General features: G+C 45.4%; 1 protein-coding gene across 2 annotated transcripts; it reads left to right on the top strand.

The window, feature by feature from the left end:
• LOC138966588 (streptococcal hemagglutinin-like) lies at positions 1-21678 on the top strand. Of its 2 annotated transcripts, XM_070338871.1 has the most exons (9): positions 1-92; positions 3499-3661; positions 6695-6839; positions 7860-10565; positions 11702-11889; positions 12059-13553; positions 14207-17353; positions 18174-18389; positions 18855-21678. In XM_070338871.1, exons 3-9 carry the CDS (start codon positions 6719-6721, stop codon positions 18905-18907), a joined length of 7926 nt encoding a protein of 2641 aa, XP_070194972.1. In that variant the 5' UTR covers positions 1-92; positions 3499-3661; positions 6695-6718; the 3' UTR covers positions 18908-21678. The 2 variants fall into 2 exon arrangements, with proteins under 2 accessions (XP_070194972.1, XP_070194971.1); XM_070338870.1 differs by lacking the exon at positions 3499-3661 and having other exon boundaries at positions 2-92.
• Positions 21679-23580: the final 1902 nt, after the last annotated feature.

Genomic DNA, 23580 nt, shown 5'->3' with positions numbered 1-23580 from the left:
TGTTGATTCCATTGCAAATGGCGGCACTTGTTATTGTTCCATGGCGTTTGTGATACATGGGCTTTTCTAACGCATATTTGACACCTTTCCAGGTAAAGTAGACCTTATGGCATACTCTAATGATGCATGGGGATATTTATTTGTTACACTGGCTGCGGTGCCAGCTTGCTGTGTTGGAGTTTAGAGGTCGCATTCACCGGTGTCAAGAGAGGCGATTTGGTTGCGATTGCCGATCAACCTACGGGTTGATGCGGAATCTTCGCGTTTTTTGGTCGCAGATTTTGCAGTTGAATTCTTCGGATGCATGTGCATGATTTCGCTAAGGATGCTAGGAACCTGATTTGTCAGGCAACTGTCTTGTATTTAGTCTTTTTAACGAGACAATTCATTTCTCTGTGCACAACCATGCTCTTCCGCTGACTGACCCATTTGCTCTCCGCCTCGAATATGGCTGTCAGCTTCACGGCTCCGCTGGGCTCCAATTTGTCATCAGATTCCTGTTCACCTGAGATTTTAACAAGGAATGAGAACTTTTAGATTTAGTTTACACGTTCGATTCATTATTTGTGTTCCGTCATTTTGTTGACAATGCTGTCAAAATTACTTGGACGTTCATTCAATCATTGGATGGGATCTGTGACCGTGGTCGGAGCTGACGGCACCGAAAAGCTAATTACGGTTGTTGAAACAAAAGCAATTTAGCTCTTGCTCACGAGGGAGAGCGTTACTGCCCTACTCCTTGTGTCTTTTAGTTTTGAGTTTTTAAATATGATGACATATTGCTGTCTTTGGGTTCGTCAGCATTGTTTCATGTGTTACTTCCGTCAGAGTGAATGACACTGATAAGCGCTAGCACTCACTCTCACTCTCGTAGAGGAGCTAGAAGTAGAAGAGGATGCTAATAGTTAATCGAATTGCTGATCAGTTTCATTTGTTGATTTCCAGTTGAGATGCCATGTAGATATTTTCTGTATGACTTACAAAGTTACTTTAATTGAATATATTTTTTAATTCTCAATTTTATGTAAAATTATTGTATCTTGCTCTTAAGAATTTATAACGAAAATTGTTCTTGAAAGTTTTAATGATTTCATTTCTGAAAGTTAAACACATATTGAACCAGTTTACGCAATCAGGTTTCAAGGTGGTGTCATTCCCAGACTTCAGAGGATAATACTGTCAGTGTCAATAGGTCAGTTTGACCTGCATTCAAAATATGTATTGGTCAAAGGTGCTAACCACCGAAAATGTTGTGTCAAAATTTATGGAAAATTCGACCAGCCTTGGTGCAAAGCAATGCGTTAGATTAAAAAAGTATGCGTGAAACTGAAAGACCTAGGCCTGAGAACATTTTGGACAACACTGGTTATGGTAGTGTACTGGTTCTATCACTCTTGCAGTTGCAACAACTGAGAAATGGCTTTATTTTTTGTGCAAGGAGAATCTCTTAATCGTATTTATTAATGGTGGTAATTAAAATAGGCAGTAAAAACTTTTATAAAAAGCATGGGTTATTCTGTACATCTCAGCTAGCTATTACTCTGGATTTGAATAGACCAGATGCCTGCATGAAAAAGCATACATTTCTCAGTCATGGTGTATGGCAATTACAGTGTTGTTCCCGGCGTCAGAGGACAAAAGGTCATTTGGGTCCGGATTGAAAATATGTATGGGACGGGGATGTAGCTCAGTCGGTAGCGCGCTGGATTTGTATCCAGTTGGCCGCTGTCAGCGTGAGTTCGTCCCCATGTTCGGCGAGAGATTTATTTTTCAGAGTCAACTTTGTGTGCACACTCTCCTCGGTGTCCAAACACCCCCGTGTGTACACGCAAGCACAAGACCAAGTGCGCACGAAAAAGATCCTGTAATCCATGTCAGAGTTCGGTGGGTTATAGAAACACGAAAATACCCAGCATGCTTCTTACGAAAGCGGCGTATGGCTGCCTAAATGCCGGGGTAAAAACGGTCATACACGTAAAATTCCACTCGTGCAAACCACGAGTGCACGTGGGAGTTTTAGCCCACGAACGCAGAAGAAAATATGTATCTATGGGTCCGAACAAAAAAGGTCTGTATCATAGGAAAAGTGATGGTCAGAAAGATCGACGGTCGACCAACCAGGGTCAACCCAATGCTTCAGATTAATACAAAAAATGCATCATTGACCGAAGACCGCAGCCTGTGAACTTCTTCTTCTGCATTCGTGGGCTGAAACTCTCACGTACACTCGTGTTTATGCACGAGTGAATTTTTACGTGTATGCCCGTTTTTATCCCGCCATTTAGGCAGCCGTTCGCCGCTTTCGGAGGATGCATGCTGGGCATTTTCGTGTTTCTATAGCCCACCGAACTCTGACATGGATTACAGGATCTTTTCCGTGCGCACTTGGGTCTTGTGCTTGCGTGTACACACGAAGCGGGATAAGGCGCTAGCAGGTCTGCACATAAGTTGACCTGGGAGATCGGAAAAATCTCCACCTGGCGCAGCCGGAATTTGAACCCACGACCTTCCGCTTTGGAGGCTGGCGTCTTACCACCAAGCCATTGCGCCCGTCAGCCTGGGAACAACACTGCACTCAACATGCACCCAATTTTGTGATGAGACTGGCTGTTTAATTTCTCTTCCTTAGTAAAACAAAAAGTCAAAACGTTTGTTTAGAGTTGGAGATACATTGCATCTTCACACCCCAAAGAAGGACAGTTCTAAGTGTCATTCTCATCAAAGCTTAACTTTTGTCATGTGCATTTTGAGGTGGAAATTTTAAGTAAAATTAAAAAAAAAAATCGGAATGGTGAAGACTATAAATGTGAGGCTCAGTATGTAGTTTGACAGCAGATGATATTTTGATTTTGAAGCTTTACTTTTTCTTCTCTGAGAAAAACAAATGCCAGATGTTTTTAAATAAAAAGCCCCGGTACCGTTTTTTACTCAGGCCGCAGCTTACGGTCATTGACGTATAGTTTTCTATCTGATGCATTTTCTTCTTCTTCTTCTTCGTTCATGGGCTTAGACTCCCACGTTCACTCATGTTTTTAGCACGAGTGGATTTTTACGTGTATGGCCGTTTTTACCCCGCCATTCAGACAGCATACGCCGATTTCGGGGGAGGCATGCTGGGTATTTTCATGTTTCTATAGCCTACCTAACTCTTACATGGATAACAGGATCTTTTCCGTGCTCATTTGGTCTTGTGCTTGCGTGTACACACGAAGGGGGTTAAGTCACTAGCAGGTCTGCACATAAGGTGACCTGGGAGATCGGAAAAATCTCCACTCTTAACCCACCAGGCGGCAGCGACCGGGATTCGAACTCCGGACCTCCTGATTAGGAGGCCGACGTCTTACCACCACGCCACTGCGCCCGTCTATCTGATGCATTGTTCTTTGGGCCTTGGCCGGTCGACCGTTTGATAGTTTTGGGACTTTAGGAGGTCTTCTGACAGTACACATTTTGTGTAGCTTAATTTGGACATTACATATTTACATATTTTCTATCCAGGTTGACTGACCTATTGTCCTCTGAGTCTGGGAACAACACTGCAGGTTGAAGCAGGCAACAGACACTGAAACCCAAATTCGGATTTTTAAAAATAAAAAGCTCCTGGAGGCTCTGCGAAGAAAAGTCGTTAAAGCAGGCAACTGACACTGGCACCCAGACTTTGGTATTTAACATTTTTGATAATTTTACTGATGTCGGCCTGTTATTGTTACAGTTACAAAACCGGCAGTAATTTCTTTGTGCTGTCTCAACTCTCATTAACTTAGGTGTAATAATTCCTCAATTTTTGCCAACATTTTTGGAGGTAACAAATCTGAATATGGCTGACTGAGTTGCGAGTGTGGGGGGATTCTGCAGGTTGAATTTCACAAGACACCTTACCAAATCTTGTCTATAGTATAAGTGTTATGGAAAACTGGGTGTGCAATTGCAAATCTGAAAAGGGATACTTTTGACTAAAAGTAAAAATGAATGAACTTATGAAGTACATTTTCTTTTGTATCATGGGCATGTCTTATTACTATTAGTCACATCAGGGTCATGTCAAATTGGTTAGTGCATTGAGCTGCAGTGTCTCAGGTCTTGGGTTCAAATCCCAGTCTTGGCAGGGAGGGAAGTGTACCCAAGCGACTCAAATTTCTGGAAAACCGCAAAATCGGCACTGCTCAACTTCAGTGCACATGTACATGAAAGCGCTCGGTCGCTTTTTGAAGATATGTATCTTGCTAGGAAATTTAACGAATAGCCCTTTGGCTTTGTCCGAAGGAATGGTGTTCTTATTGGACAATGACCACCCTCATGCCCATGCGGCTATGTGAATCTAACATTTGAGCCTTTTAAGCTGCATATGTCCAATGCCAAATGACATCCAAGCTCATGCAGGGGACAAACAATAAGGCCCCCCTCCAAAAGAAAATGTATGTTTCCGATGGCTGCCAAAAATGATAGGGTTGGTAGGTCTTTAACCATTTTTTAGGGGGGATTGAATTTTGTTTTTTAAATACACAAACACATGTGGCTTTTTATTGGTGGGAAATTTTGCAAGCTGTGGCCCCTGGATGTTGAAGAATGACTTACCTTGTAAAGTGTTTATTCCTTGAGGTTAGGAATTCCTACCATTAAAGAGATTTTGTCGTTTGTAAATCCACTAGATTAACATTGTTTTGTACTTTTTTCAGCGTCACTATGTGTATAAAGCATTTCTTTTAAAAAGAGAATGTTCTGACATCGCTAGAAATAGCCATGTCCACATGTATCAACTGCATTCAACTGTATTTTGAAGCCCTTTTCAGCCTCTGGCATTAATTTGATATTAGAAATTATGTTTTCATCATACGGAACTCTATTTTTTAAGTCTTGATGATAATGATTAATTTTTGCATTCAAAATATTCAATGAAAAAAGGCCTTAAATTCTTCACAGTTGAGGTGCAGTTCGAGGCCAATATCTTCTCTTAATCATAGGTCATTATTTAAAGCTTTAAACAACACAAAAGACATGTTCGAAACTGCATAGCTGCACAATGTGAAAATCTTTCTCCCTAATTTCTGGAATTCCAATTTTCTGCGAGAGTTACTTTTTGTTAGCTTGGTTATTCGTACTGATGCAGTTGCAGACTTTATAGTGTCAATGTCATTTACCTGGAATTACACAATCTGACAGATGAACACTACAGCCTTTTTGACTCCTCAGAGTTATCAGGAGAGTCTTAAGAATGGGCAGTGTTACAGATGGCCTGTATCTTGCATGTTTTTGAAGCTAGAGCTTTGAAACTTTGCACACTTCTAGGGTTTGATGATCTCCCGACATGTCCATAGTTTGGTTGACCTTCGTCAAATTTTGGGGTCACAGCGGGGTTATGTTTGGTTCAAAACTTTGCACACTGGGGTTTGATAATCTCCTGACATGACACAAGTTTGGTTGTTTTTTTGTCAATTTTCAAGATCACAGCATGAAAATGTTTGCTGAAGAAGATCTATCACGACAAATATCCACTGAGCTATCAAGGAAATAAAGTCTCCACTTGATCAAAATACTAGCTAGTCCTGGGCTGATCGAAACCCATCGACTGAGACAACACTGACTCAGTGGTCTTGGTAACAGAAGCTGACATTATAAAACATAAAAAAAAACTGGGTCCAAACAACTATTATGTTTTTTGTGTTGTTATTTTTTCTCTTTTTCTTTCAACATTTAGAGGGTGTTGGTAGACAGGGGGTAGGATGGGGCAAGTTTGTTTCTGGGATATTCTTAGGATTGAATAACTAAACTAGTTAATAGGTCAGGTTGTATTAGTAGATTATTAGGATCAAGTTTCTCTTGGGACATTATTTTATGAGGGTCAAACAGAACATAGTTTTGATTCATATACAACGGAACCCTCCTTTTAGTTTTAATTTATGACCTCAAACAATCTTGAGAAAACAGGGTCCTAAATGGGAGGGAGTCTTTATTAAGCAAAATATCTGCTTCCTGATGCAAATTTTGAGAACCAAGCACGATGCAGTAATGATAATTTATGTGATGACGATGTGTAAGTGTAACGCAACTTCTACAATGCGTACATGTCAACTTGCTGCTCTGAAGGCGATGTCATTATAAATTAAACCAGCCATTAGCTCTCATGAGACATTTACCTAAAGTTCACAGATTGAGTGTGACGTTGATTCAATGAAATCTCAGTATTCTCACATGCTAAGGAACTTGTCTATGATAAAAAAAATTTGGGTATTTGAAAACTTGCTGATCAATGCAACTTTCTTTCCAACATACATGTATCGCTTATGCCAAAATTAAGTGCCTGTTTTTCTCTAATGTTTATCGTGTGTGAAAATATGCATGCCCTTTGCACACATACCAAATATTAAGTTAGAGTTCTGTGATTATTGCATCTTTGGTATTGAAAACTATTCTTTTGAGAAAGGTTGTTCCTACGTACAAAAGCCTGTACACAAAAATATTTGTCCCTGGCGATTTTCCGCCCGACATTGCTTTTGTTTTCTGTTTTTTTTTTTTAATATTTAAAAGTTAGCGTAATCTTTGTTGGTTCAGATGTTCAGAAATAAGGACATGCCACATACCTAGAAACATGTCTGTACGAAACACTCCAAATTTAAGAACACAAACGTGTTTTATAAAATTCATTCTTGCTACTTACTGTGACAGTGAGTTCTTATATATGTTTGTATGTGTTTAGGTGTGAGCTGAATGGAGATGTGCGATGGGTCCTCAAGAGGACTACATCGAAACAGTGGTCACCTGTGAAGGGGACTTCCATGACCCACAGCTACAGGACCGGCTACAGCGTTTCCAACGCCGACTTGAGAGTCTGCTTTTAGAAGGTTTGTATTAATAATAATAATAATAAAACATTCTTTTATAGCGCTGTTCACCGCCAAATGGCAGTCTCATGGTGTTTTACATTAGTCATTTAGACATTAAAATTTAACATTTTCATATATGAAAAGCGTATTGTTAGAACTAGAAGGATAGTGTTTTATTTTTACACACTAAAAGTGGACACTGCTTATTACTGTGACTTGTTGACAACTTCCAGTAAATGGCACAGATTGAATCATTGATCAAACGAGTTTGCATAAACAATAAAACTGGTAGAGTTTATAAGTTGCCTTTCATGCTTTAAGTTAACTGGTCAATTTCAAAATGAACGTTATTGTTTTTTTTGGCTCAAAATCAGTCATAAAATCAATGCAGTTTGGAAATTATCCTTCTGACTGAGTAATCAGTTACTTCTTGAGAATAGAGTATTTTTTGAAGGGAATGTGCCTTTTTGTGCTAAAAAAAACCCTACGGGTATGCAGACCTGGGAACCCATACGATTTCACCGTATTGTGTACGCATGATTGTCTAGAATACGAGCAGTACGCTCAGTGGGAAAAAATACGACGAGAACAATTCCTAGACTACTTTTCTTTACAAGCACATCCCGAAGCTGATCCAGTATTTTGACACATGATTACAGTTTTTGTCAGTAAACATTGAAAGAAGCATTTGTTTAAAACGTATTGGTAAACTTAATTAACTGTGCGACGGACGCGTGTGAAACATGTTTGAATTATGGATGTTCAAATGCTGTGTGGAGTACGCTCATTTTTCTGAAAATATACCAAGTTTGCTTAAGAATACTCCCAGTGCAAAACAGGGGTTCCCAGGTCTGGGTATGATTTTTAGTAGTGTAAAACAAAAACACAGGTATGAGTTTTGGTAGTGTTAAATGTAGTTGAAGTTGGTTGCATACTGACAAATGTGCCCTTACTTTTTGGTACCCTCTTGCAGAATAGGCAACAAATCTCTCTCTTTAAGCTTACCACACAGTTAATAAGCTTTCCTCTGTTGGTCAGATGGTAAAAATCAGCTGGTACTGAAGAAAGTGGAGCCATGGAACAGCGTGCGAGTAACCTTCAACATCCCCAGGGAGGCAGCGCTTCGCCTCAGGCAGCTGGCCGAACAGGGCAACGCCAGCCTGCGCCAGATGGGGGTCCTGGGTGTGCAGATCGAGGGCGACCGTCTCGTCTCCCTCACCGTGGCAACGCCTAACAACCAACGAGCGGAACTCATCATCCAAACTCACAATGGGTCCGGGCAGGCTGCTGCTGCTGCCTCTGGGGCTCCCCAGGTGGCTCCAGTGGGAGCTTCCGTCTCGCTTGACCCCGGTTTACCGAGTTCGTCGGACGAGCCGGGGTCACCTGGCCCCAGCATGGAGGTTACAAGAAAGAACATTGAGGAGTACCTGCGTCAAGGCTCCCTCTTCAGTTCCCTCCTGGCACCGTCTCCTGGGGCAGGGCCGTCAGGAGCTGGTCCCAGCTCCGACATCTTTAAGGCACCCTCTGCAGAGGGGGGTCCGTACCGTGCTAACAACATTGCTAGTGATGCCATGCCTGGCCCTTCAGGGCTGTCTGGTTTCCCACCAAGGACTGCTTTTTCCAGCCTAGGCGGGCATGGGCATGGGGCCTTCACACCCCCTGGTGTGAGTGGTCAAATGACAGGTCACCGCGGCCCCAGGACAAGCGGCCCTCATCCTAATGTCCAGCACGCTCCGCAGGCACAACTTCCGCAGCAGCAGATGCCCAGCCAAGGCACAGCGCTGCCGCAGACCGCTGCCTTAGGTTACAACGTGATGAGCTTGCCCCCTCCCCCACCTTACCCCCATGGACATGGAGCAGGTGTGGCTAACAATGTGGGTCGGCAGGGCAAGAAAACGACCGCGTCCAGCCCCCTGCTGATCAACCTGTTGCAAACTGACCCAATGGCCGCAGCCAACAACGTCATGGGCTCTGACAAACCTAAAAAGAAGCGCCGCAGGAAAAATAAGCAGGTGTCTGCTACTGCTACCAGTGAAGGGCTGGTAAACGCCCAGGATATGCATAGTTTGCCTTCAGACTCGCACCCAGCCAGCAACATTATCCCACCACAGACCATGCCATCTGCAGAAGAAATGAGTGCTGTTTTACACCGGCAGGTCTCACCCGTACCGTTGCCTTCACCCAGACTCAGTGCAGGCTTTGGCCCCTCTCTGCCTAGCGGCTCAGAGCACGGAGTTGGCAACGAAGGTTTGAGAGACAGGAAACCATCCACGGCCAGTGCTGCCTTGGTCAACTTGGCGCATAGTCGTTCAATAGAGGGTGAACCTTTCAATGCGGACTCCATCATCAACCCTTACACAGGGCTTTTGGAGCCCAGAGACAGTGCCTCCGATCTCAGCCCTAGGAAAAAAACCCAGCACAAAGCACGCAGCCACTCTCTCACAGAGAGCTCTGCATCCGCTCTTCCCCACCCTCCTCCCCCTGTGTCGGCAGCAAGAGTGGACGCCAGGACAGGGTCCAGCGACTCACTTCACATAGGTTTAGGTAGTTATCACCAAGGAGCCGCTGTGCCTAGCGCCCTCAGAGAAGACTCAGTGGTTAGGGGCTTTACTTTCCCTCCCTCCGTACCCCAGCCTGTACAGACCCACAGCGCCGCCAGTGACAGTGTGTTGGCACAGAGGCCTGAAATGGCTAACCCTCACGTTGCAACCACAACTTCAGCGTCACCCCTCGGTGCAGCTCCCAACATCTATGCACAACATCCCTTTGGCCCTAGTCAGCCGCTGTCACGGACATCACACACTGTCCCCGCCTTGCAGCATTCCTCTCCTTTCCCAGTGGCCACTGCAAACGGTCCTGTCCCGGTCACAATGCCCCCATCCACTCACACTGTCTCCACTAGTAGGCAGGTGTTTGAGGGCCAGGACAGTCGCAGCCAGGTTCCTGGGCCAGAGAGTGGGGGCTCGAACCCGTACCACATGCCTCCCCACTCGCACAGGTCCCCAGCCTCAGTTCGTGCAGAAGTGGTGCATAATGTGCCTGTGAGCAGTGAAGCTAGGGGTGGGGGTCAGGGCACGTTGGATACCAGCGGCCACCAAACAAGGACTGTTGCAAGCAGCCAGCCTGTGACGCACAAGGCAGCGCCGGTAGCTGATGTGCGGCACGGGGCGCCCCCTCCAACCACCATCTCAGCTCATGTGCAAAGTGATTCCCTGAAATTGCTCAATTCTTCTTCTTCCTCCTCCTCCTCTCCTGCGGCAGGTGGGGTGCAACGGGTGGCAGCTGAGACTGCTGCCACCACCACCTCGACCGCCAGCCCCACAGGCAGCAAGCCGCCCTCTGACGGCGACGACAACTCCAACCACAGCAACGTCAGCCCAGGCGGTCAGGCAGACCCCACCACCGCTCCGTCCTCTCTGCTTGACGCCAATGGCACCAAAGTGGACAACCACGACTCGGGCGTGGGCAGCTCCTCTGAACGGTCGGAAGACACAACTCCTTCAGAAGCCGGGGACGGGGAGTTCCAGGCGAGCGTGGCCACTGTGGAAGTGTCGGCCACCGACAGCAGTGGCAGCAAGGTGTCCGTGGGGGTCAGCAAGGCAGTGGTCAACTGCAAGAAGGAGGCGAGCGGGAGTGGAGGGGACCCCCACACCATCACTGTGGGCTACGTCCAGATGAACCAGCACACCCCTGACCTGTACAAGGACTCTAAGAAGCTTATAGTGGATTCTACACCATTGATAGGTAAGGCCAAAAAAAAAAAAGGTGTGGTTACGGTAACATAGCCCAAACAAATAGTGTAGGAAAGTAGGCAATCACTTTTTTTTTTTTTTTTACTTTTTTTTCTAATGTGTACAAATTAAACCTACTTGACAGGGAAATAAGTGTGCGACTCGGGCGCTTTCGCTTTCATTGCGTTTTCTGCACTCGTTTACTTGTTTTTTTGTGTATTTTTTTGACAAATGTAATAAAAAGTTATAGGGTCGGCCCCCAAAAATAGGGTAGGTCGGGTTACTGTAACTATTTTTTTTTTTAGGCCTAAGTCATTCTGTCATGTAAATGGATCATGTTCATCTTCAGTTGTGCTGGGAGGGATGCAAGTGGCTATGCTTGAAGCAAGCATTCTGGCAATTCCCAAAAGTTTCACGAAAATTAATTTGTTGTGGTGCAGTGAAAGTTAGACTTAGAGGTATTACATGAATTTACAAAAGTGAGAACATGAGTTTTTAATAGTGCTGATTACCTTTCAGAGGAGGAAAAGGACTACTCCAAATGAAGATGGAAAAAGGAGTAAAAACAATACATACAACTTTGAATCACTGTTTTACTGTAACTGATAGTCTTTCTGAATCTGATGTTGAAATTAGGCCAAACAAAAAAAAATAGGTCTGTTTACGGTAACATAGGGTGAAAAAATAGGGTCGGTAGGTCGGCTTTTTTTTGTTGTTTTTTTTCCCCCATTTTTTTTTTTTTTTTTTTTTCCCCTCTCTATGATGTTTCACAGTTCATTTCTTCTCATCAATCCCTGTTTTTGCCCAACATAACTATAAACAGTACTTTGAGCTTACCTCCCTTCTGTCGTCTGCTGTTTGAGCGCAAACAGCTCTATTTTGGATGCGTTTTTTTTTTGTTTTTTTTCAGACGATCCAAAAAAAAGATTTGGGTCGGGCCTAAAAACTAGGGTCGGTCGAGTTACCGTAAACAGACCTATTTTTTTTTTTGGCCTTATAGATCATCAATAAACCACAAAGAAGACAACTTTTCTTTGCCAATATTCATGAAAGAAATTGTCAGTTTTGTATCTGCTTATTGAATGGCTGCTTTCAATTGTACAAGTTATAGTTATACACAGTGAGGTTCAAGTACACTTACCTTTGCAGGTGATAAGGCCTCTGCGGAAGACCCTCTACGACAAGTGACCAATCTGATCAAGTCGACCACCGGCTTGGCTCCGGTTGCCGGCCAGATGGCGCTAGCAGCTCACAAGGAAGTCGAGATGTCGCTTTCCATGTCTGCCAAGATCCCAAGTGTCCAGCAGCAACAGTTCATGAAATACAAAGCTACTCAGGTGTGTAATATTGCTGCAGTGTTTTAGATTTTCTGTTATGAATGTAAGCAAAATGAAGCTGTTCTGAGTTTATTCAAGTATGTGTTGATAATTCTGTTGCCATGGAAGATCGGTTTAGTTTCAGTGGTTTTAATATCATATTTTCATATCGCTGTTAATGACATTGCAGGTGCCTGGTGTTCATCAGAATGGCCCTCAGTCTCTTCCGCATGGAGTACGGCATCAGCAACCCTCAGGCCTGCGTCTGTCCAACCACACCCAGGCGGCAGTGCGGCATCCCACTGGTATCACCATTTCCCACAGTCAGGGACACTTAGGGGTGCACCATCAGCCTACCGTCCCACCCAGCTCCCAGGCCATGCATCGAGTGCCCTTGAACCAAGGGCAGCATCATCCACCTGGAAGTGTTGCCACGAGCCAGCCTCCGCAACATCTGCCAGCAAGTGTTGCCACTAGCCGGCCCCTGCAGCATCCGCCGGGAAGTGTTGCCAGTAGCCAGCCTTTACATCACCTGCCTGGAAGTATTGCCACTAGCCAGGCTTTGCAACACCAGCAAGAAAGTGTTGTCACTAGCCAGCCTCTGCAACATCTACCAGCCAATGTTGCCAGTTGCCAGGCATTTCATCAACCACCTGGAAGTGTTGCCTATAGCCAGGCTTTGCATCATCCTTCTGGTAATGTTACCACTAGCCAACATCTGCAACATTTGTCAGCAAGCATAGCCACTAGCCAGGCCTTGCATCATCCTGGAAACGGTGGGGTTGTCCGAGACTTGCATCATCCCTCTGTCAGTGTGGCCAGTAGCCTGGCAACACATCACGCACCAAAAAGTGTGGCTGGCAGTGAGGGGATGCAGTATACTCCAGTGAGTGTACGTGACAGCCAGGTATCACAACATCTGCCTGTAAGCGTGACAGCAGGCAGTCAGACTGTGCAGCACCCAGCCTGGAGTGTGGCCAACAGCCAGAGTCACCACCCACCTAGCAGCATGCCCAGCAATGCGGGACAAGGACAGTTTCACCATGGTACGCCGACCTGCTTCAGTGTGGCACCACACCATGGTGGGGTGTCGGGTCACGGGGTGACCAGTGTATCACACGCTGCTGTTCACGGTGCTGGTGTGACCTCGTTCCCGGCTGTGAGCATGACACTTATTGACAGTCATGGGCAGCGGACGATGGGGCCACGCCCTGGGAATCACGGGATTCACCCTGCAGGGGGTTTAGTGGCACACAGCAATGCAGTGATATCACACAACCAAGGACATGGACCTGCTGTCTCCACTGCCACTGCCATGCACCACATGGGCCTTTCCCCACATCCACACTTGCAGACCAGAACCCTCAGTCCACACCAGCACCCCCACGTTACCCCCACTAATGGTCCCTCAATACCAAACGCTGTGGGAAACCGCCAGGGAGGGGACAAAGTTCCCAGGACTGTCCCCTCTCCGTTAGTGTCTGCAGCTCCCACAATACCTGACATTACCAGTGTAGCTAGATCTCCTGCTTCTGCTCACAATGACAGAGGGTCTGTCGGCCAGCCAATTAGCAACGCCCGTAAGACTGCTGTCGAGAATTCTGTGCCATCTTCTGTCGGTACGGAGGGGACAGGGAAAGGTCACATAACAGGCACCACAGTTTCCTCAGTGCTTGAAACAGCTGGTAGGTATTATACATTAATTTTGCAGCTTTATCTGCGTTACCTTATTTTTAGGTAGAAAACACACACACTCATCATGCTCATTTTGAAAAAAAAGGGTGGGGATGTAACTCTGTGAATAATGTGCATAACTTGAAAAGCAGGTTGCTGTTAGTTCGCCGGTTTCATGCCCAGGTTCTGCAAGAAATTTGTTTCCCAAGAGTCAGTTCTCAGTGCCGACTTTTTTCTCCCTCCATGTGCACCCTTGCATGTGTTTATCATCCATCAAGGATCCAAGGCTCAACATGTAAAGTCCAGTGGCTTGGAAAAGGCCAACACAGGCAAGCAGGAGAGAGAGGGGAATCCCCGGTAGCCAGTGGGCTTTCCCCAAGTAAAGTAAATCATACTTATAGAGGTAATTGTACAACACACACATCCACATACACAGAAACACATGCACACACACACAGTGACACACACATCTTGTCCAAAATCCAAGGTAAACCCTTTGTCATAATGTATACATTTATTTTGTCCAGCCAGTCCTACCTCTGGGCCATGGCATGAATAGAAGAAATAAGGGTAGAGAACCTCTTGCGTTGGCGTTGTTTCCTTCTCTTAATCTTCCGTTGTGCACTGTCATTACATTTACAGTACATTTTTATTTTTTGTGCAGAAGGAGGTTTGACTTCCCACCCACCGAAACAGGGATCTCCGCGACTGGCTCCTTCAAACCCCTCGAGTGTCACCATCAACCTTAACAAATCCATTGGCCATGACCTTAGCAGCTTGGCCTCCGATGTGGTGAACTCAGGGGCAGTGAATGACCTTGACCTGCTGGAAGCGACCTACCCCCATAACGACGATGTGATGTTTGACGACGATCTAACCCTGGTCTCAGAGCCTGGTTTGTCGGCATTACTTGAGGCAGGAATGAGACATGGAACTGCAAACGGTAGTGGTGGCCTCACCACAGAAGCCAGGGGCGTGTCGAACATCACCAGCATGTACAACAAGCGTTCCTCCCCCATCAACGTTAACATGCTCAACCACATGTACGCTGCAGGCTTACCGCAGCCACGCCGTTTGACAGAGTCTGTGCAGAGACTGGTGAAACCTTTGCCTAACCCAGAGAACTCTCTGCCTCCAGGCCGTGCATGCAAGTCTCCTGGGGCCAGCTCACGCCACAGCTCTAATGGGTCCACGTCCCCTGGGCGTGCCTCTCAAGGTGGGGCTCGGTCGCCAGGTGCAAATGTGTCTTCTGCTCCTTCGTCGCGGAACTTGTCTTTTGACAAGCTGTTGTCCAACACTTCTTCAGCTGTTAACAGTGTGGGAGGCGGTTCAGGCTACCCTCCTGTCTACCACACTGCTCAGCCAGCTGTCAGCGCAACTATGGTGAACTGCGTCAACACTTCGGTGATACCTGCAGCTCCTCATCCTCTGGCTTCCCTGCAGTCAACGGCTGGTGTTCGTGGGAAAGGAGGGAACGGTCCAGTCTCTCTGTCCACCAGCCCTGGTAGCCAGCAGAACTGTATGATGGCTTCATCCTCTGGTGGGTCTGCTGTGTTCACATCCGTATCATCTGCATCAGCCTCCTTCTCCTCCTCTCCCTCCTCCTCATCTGCTGTGCCAACGTTGCTGACAGTGACCCCCCAACCTGTGCCTGACACCGCTAATTCTTCTCACCAGGAGGCTCTGACCTTTCCCCATGATGCGTTGCAATCTCAGATGCAACTGCCTGCCCTCAACCATTCCACAATTAGTTCTTCGTTCCCCTCCTCCCTCCCACACACCACAGCCCCACATCCTCCCTCTTTGCATCACCCGCCACTGCCGGCGTTGGTCCATCTGAACTCCACGCAGTCGTCGTCTTGTGTGAACCGCATGTCTGGTGCCGCTGTGTCGGCTACCGTCAGCCTGCCCAGTGTTGTGACTGCCGTGTCGGCTGCGTACAGCCATGTCCCTACAAGTGTCAGACTGTCGCATCCACCTCTTCCCCCGCAGCGGCCTGGGGTTTCTGTGTGCAATACGTCAACAAGAGTGCATTCTGTTCCTAGCAGCGGGCTACCATTATCATCATCTTCGAGAGTCCTTCCAGTGTCCACGTCAGTATCGATCCCATCCCCAGTCCCCTCCCCAACAGTGACTCAGCAGCACAGTTTGGTGAGCATGCCTGCCAGCACTTCTAGTGTTCCTAGAGCCACCAGTGTATCTTCCACTTTCGATCTCTGCAAGCATGTGCCGGTAGATTCAACAAGCCAGACTGCTTCCACATCAGCAACTAGTTCTCTGCATGTGGCTAATGAGTCTACAGTGGCTGCAGTCTCTCATCCAATTGTGGCACCAACACCAGTTACTGTGGCTTATGAACATCAACAGACTGTACCTCCACCAGTGTGCAGCAGCACTGTGCAAAGTGACACTAAAGTCGAAAACAGTGTAGAACCTTCAACTGTGACGTGTGAGAGAAATGTGAAAGATGGAACGGAAGCAAGGACAGATGGCAGCAAGCAGCTAGCCCCTCACCCTCACACACAGCCCTCTGTAGCGACAGAACGTTCAACCAGTGTGACAGGCAGCAGTGGGGTTGACCCTGCTTCACAGACAGTGGTGAGTCAGGGAGCTCAAAGTGAGACAGTCGAGTCCTCTGGGAGTGGCGATGATCTGTCAAGAAACTTGCCTGCTCAGATCCAGCCTACGGGCTGCAGCGTGCCAAAGGCAGAGGGCGGTGCTCCGGGCTGGTCTCGACCGCCAGTGTTGAAAGAGAGTGTGGGAAAGGAAAAAGAGGAAGGAGAAGGAGGCAGCAAGTCTGCAGCCTCCTCCATGCCTCCCCTCAGTCACCATAACGCGCAGGACAGCAGCATTCACTCGGACATTGTCCATTCCAAACCACCACTCTTGCAGCCCACCCCACCCCTCACCCTCTCCACCCCGATGTCATCGGCCACGCCCCCTCCTCCCCCTCTTACACCGGTGTTGTTGCAGGCCCCTAACCCTGGTCACAGCACTCCCCCACTATCCTCCAGCAGTGAAGGACAGATGGAGATGACTGCTTCATTTCACTTGAGAGAAGTCCCCAGAACAGCCTCTCCCTTGTCACAAGCGTCAGAGCCTGCTGCTGCTGCTGCTGAGTTTATTGAGCAGAAGAGCAGTGATGCAGAGAACAGAAGTGCTGATGAGAAAAGTGAGACTGGCAGTTGCCAAAACACAGCCTCAGTTCAGCCCACCAGTGAAGGAGACCAACCCACAACAGGCGATGAACCCACCTCGGCGGATTCATCTCTAGACGAAAGCAGCCTCACGACGCGACGCTTCACACGCAAACGCAAGTCCACCTACAGCGAATCAGATTTGTCGAGCGAACTTGCACCGAAATTGAGTTGCGTGGATGATGCGGTTGGCAACGGGAGCAGAGGAACAGAAAGCAAGACTTCCTCTGGCTCTGACCAGCCCCCCAAACTGCAGAGAGAGGTAAACAAGAAAGATGAGAAAAAAGGAGGGAAGAGAGATGAAAAATCTGCAAAGAAAGAGGAGGAGAGCATTGAAAAGGAAGATGAAATAAAAGGAGGCCCAAAGGAAGAGGAGAAAGAAGAGAAGAAAGAAGACGAGAAAGGCGGAAAGGAGGAGGATGAGAGTGGAGGAGAAAAAGACGAAATGGGATTGAAGAAAGAGGAGGACAAAGGCGGCTCCAAAAACGCCATGCATGATAAGAACATTGTGGAGGCCACGCCGGAGGAGATCGCCAAGAAAATGGCTGCTGCCACAACAGGAGGCAAGCGTCGAGTCCACTATGCCTACGTTCCAGAGAAATCCCTCAACCAGTGTAAGCATGATGCCTTTTTACAGTCCTTAACAGTAACACCCCTTGTAATTCCAACAGGTGTGACAATCTTTTCCTATGAAAATAATAATAATAATAACGGGTATTTATATAGCGCCTTATCCGAAGTTCAAAGCGCGTATGCCGTGTGAGATAAAAAAAAAAATTTACACAATATATCACGCATTCACATACATACTAATACAACTAGAACTTGTAAGGTATCAGCTTTTGAAAAAGTGTGAATCCTACTCCTACTTATTTCACTTCAGTTAATACACGTAGAGAAGTGAGCTTTACATCGATAATTTTGTTTGTCCTGTTTTGCTCCCTGAACAAGGGGCAGTCATGTTGTTGCATGATACAGACATTGCCATGTCTCTGGATGACTGTTTCAGTCACAGAGTTGTTTCCTCTTGCATACAAATTACAACAGCTGAAGTTGACACCAAAGTTTGCAGTTTTGGTCGTTGTGCTAGCTCTGTGTTTAAAACTTGTAAGTAATGAGTCATGTTACTGTATCGCTATCAGGTACATCTCATTTATTACTTTATTCAAGAGCTTTGTTGAACATACATGGTTCAGTGCTGTAACAATTCTCTTTATGTGTCCAAATTCTGTAGATGAAATCATGAATGTTGTTCTTTTACATTTTATGCAAGCAGCCTTTGCAGCCTTGTTTGATTCTTCCTGATTCAATTTGTAAGTTGACATCTAAGTGGACATCATTTATAGTAACTCTCACTCTCTTGGTTGAGCTAAAACATCAACTCCCATTCTTCAACTGATAAAGAAATTCACTAGTGTACTTTGGTTGTTGCAGCCTACTTTGAAACCCCAGTGCTGACGGGACGGACCCGCAGTCAGGGCACCAGGGGGAGCAGGGAGGGGTCTTCTGGCGGCAGGGAAGGCGCTGCGTCATCCTCTCAGCCATCGGCCGGCCAGGTGGCTCCTTCAGCCACCCCCATAAAAGAGGACGGCGGGGAAACCACGGCCACAGCAGGGTCCAAGCGTTCCACACGCTCCCTTAGGACTAAAGGTACGCTAAATGTGCAAAGCCAGGAATCAAATGTGCAGACTTGTCCAACTCACATTGGTTGGATCAATCATAATTACTTTGTGAACCCTCAAAAATGGAGTATGGCTGCCTCAATTGCGTGGTAAAAAAAAACATCCGGCGCATAAGAATACACTTGTCAGGAGTATGTGGAATTTCTGGCTCATGAACGCAGACAAAGAAATATAAGTGTCACTTTTAGGCAGTTGCTCTTTTCTAAAATTCTCTCTATTTGCTTAGTTTCTAGCCTAACCTTGGTTTGCAAGAAATGTTGTCTTTGTTGCAGAGGGCATGGCGATATTCATTTTGTAGTTAAGTTAGTTTTCTTTTGTTCTTTCAGGCAACTGTATTTTTGGCAAATGGTTTCTCAGTAGCTGCAGCAAAGATGCCTCATTCAAGGTAGCAATCGCATAACTTAACCACAACTCTGTTATCGTGTGTTTTCAGACAGTGGTGATTCAGGCCAGAGCAAACGTAAACGAGTGAAGGAGCACAGGTGATATCAGCCGCTACCTGGTTGACCACAACCCCACTCAAATGTGCCCACCAAAGGCCCATGGTACGGAAATGCTAGGACAACGCTTTCTCCTGCCTGAGAGTGTACAGGGCTGCTCGCTTGCCTGGTGCAGAAGCAGAAAACAAACACTGCAGGATCTTCAGAAAGAGCAATCCCTTATTCCGCTAGGGCTGGCCCCACCCATCTACCCTCCAGGAGACCAGGAGCCTTCAGCTTCAGCTGTGAATCAGACATTGCTTGTACTGTAGGCATAAAAAGGACTTAGCTAAGAAGAAATCGTGTAGTTTGGGTTTTGAGTAGAGGTGCAACTAGTGACTTACTGCCCTCCCTGATTCAGGCCACAATCTGAGCTGCACTGTAGAGATGGATAAATGAGCTCTGAACTTCACGTCTGACCGATACATGTACACAAAAATAAAATGAAGATGTGGAACAGAAATGGCTGATCCCCCAGTTGCTTCAGCAACGCTTGCACGCCTTACCTCAGAATGGCTGGGTTCAAAGAGGCAGGTGTGTAAGTTACGCTTGACTGAGATGTTGTATTCATGCTTTGAAAGCAGAACTGACATGCTGCAGGCAGATTATGACTAACAGTAACAGAAAGAAAAAAGTTGCCGCTTTCAACTTTACACGCTCAGGGAAAGTAGCCATGGAGGCAGGCCGGCAGCTACTATTACATGTTTTGTTCTATAAAACTTTTGTCTGGATTTGTTTTTCCTTGATTCTTTTTTTTTTCTTTTCTTTTTGTTTGTTGCAAATATGAAATGTTCTCCCTTTAGTGATAGACTTGGGTTTTGTGTTATGCGTTGTATTTTGAAAATGATGGTGAGGTTTTCATCACAGTTTTTGACTTTGTGTTTACTTACCCTTTTGGTGCAGGTGATGATTTTCAGCTTGAACACTAAACCTGCACATTTTGTGGTTTTAAAAATTAGAATGAATGTTTCAGTGAGATGAAAAAGTAGTAGCTGAGTGATAGGTCTCCTTTTATCTTTATTATTTAAATAGTATGCTAGCATACATGAATCGGGTTCTTGTGTAGTGAGCTTGTTGATTTGAAGATTTTTGGTTTTCTTTTTGACTGAATCTTCCTGGTGTGTTTTTGATAAAATTTAACAGGCTTCAGACAGGTTTGATTTGACTGATTAAATTGTTTTTAACCACGTAGAGATGATTAATGATGTGGATTGAATCATGTGATTACTGGCTTGGAGGGCCTTCGTGTGATGAGTCTGGGTTGGCCTATCCTTGTTGTGCATTGCTATTACCTGTACATACCCGGATTGTACATATAGGTCTCCACTATTTATAGTCCTCATCTGGCAACACCTGCTACTTTCCTCAGCCGCTTTTAATCAAATCATCAGATACCTTAAGACAGATTGTTGAAGCTTTATATGCACAGTTTGCAGTTCTGTTGAGGCTGCTAGTTTTGAACATGAAGTGTGCCACAAGTACAGAGACTACAAATGCTGAGAATGCTTCTGCCTGTTCTTTCTCAAGAGGAGTGCAATTTAGACCCAGAATATAGAGTATTGAAGACAAATCATTTGCAGATTTTCTGTACGAAAATGAGGCGGTTGCTGTAGACTTTAGTGTAACATTTTATTTTATTTTTTAAACAGAGAAAAAAGATTTACTTTTCGAGTAAAAGATCAGGTATAAGAGGAAGACTGTTGCAGTACAAGTTTTGGCTTTTAGCTTGAAGTTTGTGATTTTCTCAATAGTGTGGGACTGGAAGGTGAGAATGAAATCTTGAGTACCATACTGCAAAGTGCCAGTGTTCCTGTGTGTGAACCTTTACATCTTCTGCTCCTCTCTTTCGCTGTCTGTTTATTGCTGTACAGCCCTCGTGTTGTCACTGTGTGTTCCGCTTGAAGTGAACACCTGCCAGATACATCTTTCTTCCTGAACACGCTTGAATCCGTTGTTTTGCGGGCGGTGTACAGAACTTATCATTACTGGAATTAGTCCCCTGTTCTCTCTCTCTCTCTCTCTCTCTCTCTCTCTCTCTCTCTCTCTCTCTCTCTCTCTCTCTCTCTCTCTCTCTCTCTCTCTCTCTCTCTTTTCTCTTCTCTTCTCTTCTCTACCTTTCCCTTTCTTCTGTACAGTACATTGTCCATGTGTTTTATGTCATGTTGGTTTCCTCCTCTATTCTGTCCAAGATGTGTGCGCGTGTGATGCATCATGTGATAGCTTTTCTTTGTACTACTGCCATGTCTTCATATGCATAATTGTTGCCTGCGGTGGCCAGTAGAGGGCGCCCTACCAGCAGCGAACGTTGATGCCATCTCCGGGGAGGTGGGCATGAGCACTTAGCATGGAGCTGGTTATAAGCCTCTGCGCCGTTTCTGTTTATTTGCAACTATTCCAGATTTAGTGATGAAATATATCTAGAAAGAAGTGACTTGTCACTTGATGATGATTATTTTTTGTTACAACACTTATTGAGCACTGGCTAGTCCAAGATTGTATTGTACATACATAATGATATAGACATTTGTTTCTCAGATCTTTGTATATTATTGTACACTTCTTTCTCTCTTGCTCTCTCTCTTTTTGTTTTATGATCATGATATATAACCCGAATGTTTTTAGACAATGAATTGTTTTGGATTTTTTCTTTGTACATGAGCAGAAAATTTTCAAGCATATTTGATGATTGCAGTTGGACTGTTTTTCATTGTATATACTCATTATATACTGTCCTAGCACTCATTTTGCGTTATAACATAATATATGATTATACTACAACCTTGTTCTGTGTCTCCTTGAGAGTCTGGCGGGAGTCTTGTATGTTTGTCTGTGCAACTGTTTGGCCTGGACAATATTTTCAAGATTATATCCTTAATTTTACAACAGTTTATACAGCAGTTCTCTTTCAGACTGCATAGTAAGCAGAATTCAAAAATTGAAGAAATAAACACACACACGAAGATGGGGGGAAAAAACCCAACTTTTACCAGAAAATGAAAGTAGAAAGCGACTGTGGTTGACTGATTTATGGAGTATTTGCCTGTAGATCATAAACTTTCAACTCGGGGATAAAGCTGAATGTTTCCAGGAAAAGAAAAGCAAAACACACACAGACACGCACACACACGTACACACACACACCCGCACAAACATGCGCGCTGTCACAAAAAAACTTGTGGTAAAAAAAACCCTGAACTGGAATGATTCTGAAAGCATGTAGTTTTTTGTGTGTGTTAAAATCCAAGTACTGTACATGTAGTATAATTTTTGATTTCTAAGAACCACTGCTGACTGAAACTAGCTATGCCAAATCCTCTACTGGCCCAGCCCTGTTCAGTGACCCAGCCGATCACGGCCGACGACTTTGGAAATTAAAAAGAGATTGGAAAACTTTTGTTCCCTTCAGGCTTGTTCGGTTTGTTTGAAAGTGAAACCTGTCTTGAAACTAATTTGAGAGGTATTTTCCGGCAAAGGGGAAATATTCAGTGTTGGTTTAACCTTTGCCGGATGCCGCTTTTGACTACACACTCCCGACGATGCGGGTTTGTCTGAACCCATACATTTGAAAGAGGGTTTTTACTGTTTATTCCTCTAACGACGATGCGGGTTTGTCTGAACCCATACATTTGAAAGAGGGTTTTTACCGTTTATTTCTCTAACGACGGGGTGGGTTCAGGGAAACCCACAGCGCTACTTCAGTGGTTGCATCGAGTTTCTCCCTTCACCGACCTCTTGCAGGGGAGGGAGAGGGGGAGGGAGAGGGGGAGGGAGAGGGGGAGGGAGAGGGGGAGGAAGAGGGGGAGGGAGAGACTGAGAGACTAAGAAAGAGAGAGAGAGAGAGAGAGAGAGACTAAGAAAGAGAGAGAGAGAGACTAAGAAAGAGAGAGAGAGAGAGACTAAGAAAGAGAGAGAGAGAGACTAAGAAAGAGAGAGAGAGAGAGACTAAGAAAGAGAGAGAGAGAGTCTAAGAAAGAGAGTGAGAGACTAAGAAAGAGAGAGAGAGACTAAGAAAGAGAGAGAGGGAGACTAAGAAAGAGAGAGAGAGAGAGACTAACAAAGAGAGAGAGACTAAGAAAGAGAGAGAGAGAGACTAAGAAAGAGAGAGAGACTAAGAAAGAGAGAGAGAGACTAAGAAAGAGAGAGACTAAGAAAGAGAGAGAGAGAGACTAAGAAAGAGAGAGAGAGAGAGATACTAAGAAAGAGAGAGAGAGAGAGACTAAGAAAGATAGAGAGAGAGAGACAAATAAAGAGAGAGAGAGAGACAAATAAAGAGAGAGAGAGAGAGACTAAGAAAGAGAGAGAGAGAGACTAAGAAAGAGAGAGAGAGACTAAGAAAGAGAGAGAGAGAGACTAAGAGAGAGAGAGAGAGAGAGAGAGAGACTAAGAAAGAGAGAGAGAGAGACTAAGAAAGAAAGAGAGAGAGACTAAGAAAGAGAGAGAGACTAAGAAAGAGAGAGAGAGAGAGAGAAAGAAAGAGAGAGAGAGAGAGACTAAGAAAGAGAGAGAGAGAGACTAAGAAAGAGAGAGAGAGACTAAGAAAGAGAGAGAGAGAGAGAGAGACTAAGAAAGAGAGAGAGAGACTAAAAAAGAGAGAGAGAGACTAAGAAAGAGAGAGAGAGACTAAGAGAGAGAAAGAGAGACTAAGAAAGAGAGAGAGACTAAGAGAGAGAGAGAGAGAGA

This window comes from Littorina saxatilis, linkage group LG5 (genome assembly GCF_037325665.1).
Source record: "Littorina saxatilis isolate snail1 linkage group LG5, US_GU_Lsax_2.0, whole genome shotgun sequence".
Classification (NCBI taxonomy): domain Eukaryota; kingdom Metazoa; phylum Mollusca; class Gastropoda; order Littorinimorpha; family Littorinidae; genus Littorina; species Littorina saxatilis.
The sequence above is the reverse complement of the archived record's forward strand: the minus strand, read 5'-3'. Positions and strand labels throughout refer to the sequence as shown.